Source organism: Anomaloglossus baeobatrachus, unplaced genomic scaffold, assembly GCF_048569485.1.
Source record: "Anomaloglossus baeobatrachus isolate aAnoBae1 unplaced genomic scaffold, aAnoBae1.hap1 Scaffold_2533, whole genome shotgun sequence".
NCBI lineage: Eukaryota > Metazoa > Chordata > Amphibia > Anura > Aromobatidae > Anomaloglossus > Anomaloglossus baeobatrachus.
In genome coordinates, this window is record NW_027442109.1 from 145,648 (window position 1) to 151,554 (window position 5,907).

Here is a 5,907-nt window from a genome sequence, read left to right on the forward strand (position 1 = left end):
CCATTGATTTTAATGGGTTTACGTGTGCCCGTGTCTCCGGTACATGCGGGCACGGACCTAGCACGTACCGGAGACACGTGCGTGTGAAGGGGACCTTAGAGGAGTTTGGAGTGTGACAGTTTGAGGTTGTGGACAGGTGTCTTTTATACTGATAACAAGTTCAAACAAGAGCCATGACTACAGGTAATGAGTGGAGGACAGAGGAGCCTCTTATAGAAGATGTTACAGGTCTGTGAGAGCCAGAAATTTTGCATGTTTTTAGGTGACTAAATACTTATTTTCCACTATAATTTTCATAAAAAATATTGCTAAATTAGACAAGGTAATTTTCTGGATTTGTTTTCTCCTTTTGTCTCTCATAGTTGTGGTCTACCTATGATGTCAATTACAGGCTTTTATCATCTTTTTAAGTGGGGAGAACTTGCACAATTGATGACTAAATACTTTTTTCCCCACTGTAATTTACACTCAGTAGCCCACAGTGCTCTGAAGTAAGATGCACCAAATTCAATAGGAGGCGTGCACCTTTCATTGAATTTGCCGTACCTTACAACTGTTATGTGTGCTGCCAGGAATATACTCCAGTCAGTGACTGGAGTACATTTCTGGCAAAAAAAAAAGCCACTTTTTTCACGTACATTATGATAAATTTGTCGGGCAGCCATGAACATGCACCGTTCTGCACAAGCTCTGTCCACTTTCCTTTCACTTGGACATAAAAAAAATAATCACAAAATATTTGTGGAAGAGTTGCATAAAACATTTGTGACATTTCAAGAATTTTTATATCAAAACTCTGGCAAAAACTCTGTGATGAACTTGAGTCCAGTGTGTAGAGATTTTGCCATTACTGAGCTAGGAGATGACAGTTGGTGCTCACATAATTCTATGGAGAGAGAGGGAGAAGCTGGAGGTAGGCACAGATATTATACTGTTCACCTGTAGCGACAAACGATGTCACTGGTCTCTCGGTGATGTCACTTAACCTTTAGCATTGGTCCCTTTGTGATGTCATGTGACCTTTAGAATGTGGTCCCTTTGTGATGTCATAGAACAGTCATCAGAATGTCGCTGCAGCCTGAATATCGTCCATTTGTATTCATCACTTAGTGGGTGAAGGCGATTTTTACTTGCGCTTAGCAAATTTTGGTGTTATATAAATTATAAGACCGATTAATAAAAGGCCTGTTACAGGAGTAGTTCCAGGAGCCATCCGGGAGCGCTCTAGAGGTGGACAGGACCTTCCTCAGCCCAGAATTTCATCTATGGAGCTGAATATGGAGAGTTTGAGGAAGAGAAAGAGAGAGGGAAGAGATGAGGTGCCAAAAAAAAGAAAAATAGAAACATCAGAGGGTGAAAAAGATGGCATCAACCAAAGCCTTATCAAGGCTCCAAAAAGATCTGGAAGCCCGATACAGGAGAGTATCGAGAGCAAGAGGAAAAGGGAAGAAGCGATGGGGGACAAAGCTGATGATGAATCCAGCGTGTCCCCCAAAGCCGAACCTGAGCTGAATATGGAGAGTTTGAGGAAGAGAAAGAGAGAGAGCATAGATGAGGTGCCAAAAAAAAGGAGAATAGAAACATCAGAGGGTGAAAAAGATGGCACCAACCAAAGCATTATGAAGGCTTCAAAGAGACCTGGAAGCCCAATACAGGAGATTATTGAGAGTAAGAGGAAAAGGGGAGAAGCGATGGGGGACAAAGCTGATGATGGATCCAGTGTGTCCCCCAAAGATGACACTGAGCAGCTGTCAGGTGAGTGAAGATCTAAGACTCCGAGAGCCAATAGCAACCCCAATGTAGTAATTGATGGAATTGTGAACCTTTAGAATACCCCACCTATTATGATTTTTGTGCCTTTTCTCTTTGATACCCCCTAATATTGTTCTACCCTATGTTGTAATTGCTATAGGAGGCCACATTAGCATTATATAGGAATAATACATCTTATTTGTCCTCTTTCCATCAGGGACAACCCCAGCTGAATCCCCCATCATTGTGACTGGACTGGAGAGCTTCACCTTCCATAAAATCCTTGGAGAAGGCGGATATGGTAAAGTAAGTATTAGGAATTGTGGTGACGTCTTCCTCATGTGTGTGATGTGGAGAAGTAATATGACTCTAGGAACATCACTGCTTCACATCTTCTTGTCATGTCTCATGGCAGGACGGACCTTTCCTCCAGTTCTAATGCTCTGTATCCTCCAGGTCATGTTGGCCACACATCAGGCCTCCCAACAACAAGTGGCAGTGAAGATGGTGAAGAAGAGGCGCCTACTTCACAAATCAAGAGACAAGATCCTGATAGAACGACAGGTCCTGGAGATGACTAGGAAGAGTCCACTCTTTACACAGGCTTTTTCCACCTTCCAGTCCCAGGTAATCCCTCCATAATTACTCCTATATTTACCACTCTATAGTTACCCCTATATAATGTATATCACTTGTAAGGCCACATCTGGAATATGGGATTCAGTTTTGGGCTCCACATTTTAAAAAGGATGTTCAGAAGTTAGTCTGTTCAAAGACAGCAACTATATTATTCCAAGGAATGGAGGCCGAACATATGATGAGAGGTGGAAAAGTGGGATTTGTTAGAATAACTTAGAAAAAAAGACGTCTCAGAGGAGATCTCATTTATGTGTATAAATTCAAAGTACTGTAACATGACTTATTCCTTCCAAAGACAATACTAAGGACCAGGGAGCAATTACTGCAAGTGGAAGGAAGGTGATTCCGGCAGCTAAATAAGAAAGGGTTCTTTACAGTTAGAGCAGTCAGACTGTGGAATGCCCTACCACTAGAGGTAGCACTGGCTGACACTAGAACAACTTTTAAAATTAGGCTAGATTATTTCCTCAGTACACACTACATTGTTGGTAACAAATTATTTAGTAACATAATGTATAATTGGTGGAGGAAGGTTGAACTAGGTGAAGCTAGGTCTTTTTTCAACCTATGTAACTATGTACGAGGCTCACAATCTAACAGCTCTGAGTCTTCTATATATCCTATGAATGCCTGTCCATATGGCCATCTGTGTACAATGTTCTTGTAGGTCACTACCATAGTATTACATGTATTATAACATTACCACCAGTGCCTCATATCTAGACTATACCAGTAACACCTATTATCTCCCCTGCTTTATCACAGGACTACTTATTCTATGTCATGGAATATCTCAGTGGAGGAGACCTTTATGGCATCATGTCAAACAATGCCCCATTTCCCATTGCAGTCACCAGGTAAGATAGAACATGGATATATTAGATGAAGATGATGGTTGTAAGGCTCATCTGGCTTTACGTCATTATTCCTCTCTTAGTTTAGTTGATGAAATGTTGGATGTTGATGATTTTCTGTTGTTTTTTTTCTCATTAGATTTCTTGCCGCTGAGCTTATCTGTGGGCTGCAGTATCTCCACTCCAGAGGCATCATACACAGGTAGGTGCTGCACGTCTTCTTCTGTGTAGACCTGGTATATAAACTCTTAGGGGCACTTTGCACACTACGACATCGCAGGTGCGATGTCGGTGGGGTGAAATCGAAAGTGACGCACATCCGGCGTCGCTGTCGACACCGTAGTGTGTAAATCCTTTATGATACGATTAACGAGCGCAAAAGCGTCGTAATCGCATCCTCGGTGTAGCGTCAGTCATTTCCATGAATTGGGAAAGACCGATGTTACAATGTTGTTACTCGTTCCTGCGGCAGCACACATCGCTGTGTGTGAAGCCGCAGGAGCAAGGAACATCTCCTACCTGCGTCCCGGCCGGCTATGCGGAAGGAAGGAGGTGGGCGGGATGTTTCCGTCCCGCTGATCTCCGCCCCTCCGCTTCTATTGGCCGCCTGCTGCGTGATGTCACTATGACGCCGCACAACCCGCCCCCTTAATAAGGAGGCAGTTCGCCGGCCAGAGCGACGTCGCAGGGCAGGTGAGTGCATGTGAAGCTGGCGTAGCGATAATGTTCGCTACGGCAGCTTTCACCATGATATCGCAGCTGGGACGGGGGCGGGGACTATCGCGCACGGCATCGCAGCATCGGCTTGCGATGTCATAGTGTGCAAAGGGCCCGTTATACCTTCATCTTAATACCCCCTGTAGACACTTGATATCTCAGGCCCTAAAACATTATCAGCCAGGCTAATATAATAATTACATTATGGCATTTTTTTTAAACTCTTTCCAGAGACATAAAACCAGAGAACATTTTACTGGACAGCACCGGTCACTTGAAGATCGCTGATTTCGGTCTGGCCGTGATGAACATCTTTGGCGATACAAAGACTTCAGGTTGGGCCGGGACTCAAGTATACATGGCTCCTGAGGTGAGGAATCGTCTACATGTCCCTGAGTGATCACTGTGTACAAGGCTACATGTCTTCTGCTGGCTGGACAATCTTCTTATTGTTTTTTTCATGTCTTCACAGATTCTTCAAGAGAAGCCCTACAACACAGCAGTGGACTGGTTTTCTGCTGGTGTGGTGATATATGAGATGGCTACTGGCAGACATCCATTCTATCGAGGTAAAACTGATGAGACCACCATTAAAGCAATAAATAATGACGCTCCTGTCTTCCCAAGGAAAATGGATCCCCAAGTCAAAGCCATCATTAAGGGGGTGAGTATAAAGGCACATCTCAGTAATACAGCGGATATATGTAATGAACTACACAATGGAGAACGACTGGAGACTGAATAATCATCTTCATTTTATGTTCCCAGCTCTTGGATAAGGACTCAGAAAGTCGGCAGAAATTTGTGGACAACATAAGAGATCATCCATTCTTTATGGAGATCAACTGGACAGATATAGAGGAAGCAACAGCGTGTCCACCATTCCAGCTACCCCCTGTAAGTAAATGACCCAGAGAAGATGGTGGCAGTAGTACATTTCTGTTGTTTCTTCTTTATGAACACTCTCACTCTTGTATCTTCTTTCCGCAGCCACCAGTGATGACATCTGATACAATGAAAGATGTCCTGTCCGTCACTGAAACCAACAATCCACCATTAGCCGAAACAGGTCAAAAACTGTTCTGTGGATTTACATTTGCCAATGACGGATGGAAGGTCATAAAATAAATACCAAAACCTGTATGATCTAATTGAAGACCTGTAAAACTCCATCGCAGGTGAGTCAGTGTAAATGGGACGGGGATGGGGGACTTTTTGAGGCCCATCTCTTATATTATGAATTTGTTAGTAGAGTGTAATATGGAAGCCTCCTACTGACTGCCGCTTACATGTTATCGCTTTAGGACAGTCCAAATTCATGTGTCTTATTCCGATATACGGATTCTTTCTAACCTATTATCTCTCCCGGCAGGACATTTGGCAGTAATGAGAAGGACGCCTTCCACAGGATGCGGAGGAGGATAAAACCCTGGAAGTGAACAGCTCTGAGAACCGCTGTTCACCCGTTCCTATTCCACCAGCACTAGGAGTGTCCTGAGGGCCGCGACCTGCAGTGTAGCCATATCCACTCCTACGCCCTGCGATAATCAGGGCTAGGAGTTGTTGCTGCATCTGCAGTGTCTAAATAAAAGAAGAAGCTGGAGACCATAAAAATCCTACCAGGAGTCAATATTGTGACCGTGGACCAGCACTACAAGACAACATGTTGCCTTGTGCCCCCAGGGAAAGGCACTTATCCTTAGGCCATGGAGCTGTAGACCATGACAATCCTACCAGCAGTCAATAATATGACCGTGGACCAGCACTACTAGACAACATGTTGCTTTATGCCCCCAGGGAAGGGCACTTATCCTTAGGCCATGGAGCTGTAGACCATGACAATCCTACCAGGAGTCAATAATATGACCGTGGACCAGCACTACTAGACAACATGTTGCCTTGTGCCACCAGGGAAGTGCACTTATCCTTAGGCCATGGAGCTGTA

General features: G+C 44.1%; 1 protein-coding gene across 1 annotated transcript; it reads left to right on the plus strand.

Moving 5' to 3' along the window:
* Positions 1-1,145: 1,145 nt before the first annotated feature.
* Positions 1,146-4,972, plus strand: LOC142262943 (protein kinase C delta type-like). The gene is made up of 9 exons (XM_075332196.1): positions 1,146-1,755; positions 1,970-2,058; positions 2,209-2,379; positions 3,157-3,248; positions 3,385-3,447; positions 4,194-4,332; positions 4,435-4,626; positions 4,731-4,863; positions 4,953-4,972. The coding sequence occupies exons 1-9, from the start codon at positions 1,266-1,268 to the stop codon at positions 4,970-4,972; spliced, it is 1,389 nt and encodes a 462-aa protein (XP_075188311.1). The 5' UTR covers positions 1,146-1,265.
* Positions 4,973-5,907: the final 935 nt, after the last annotated feature.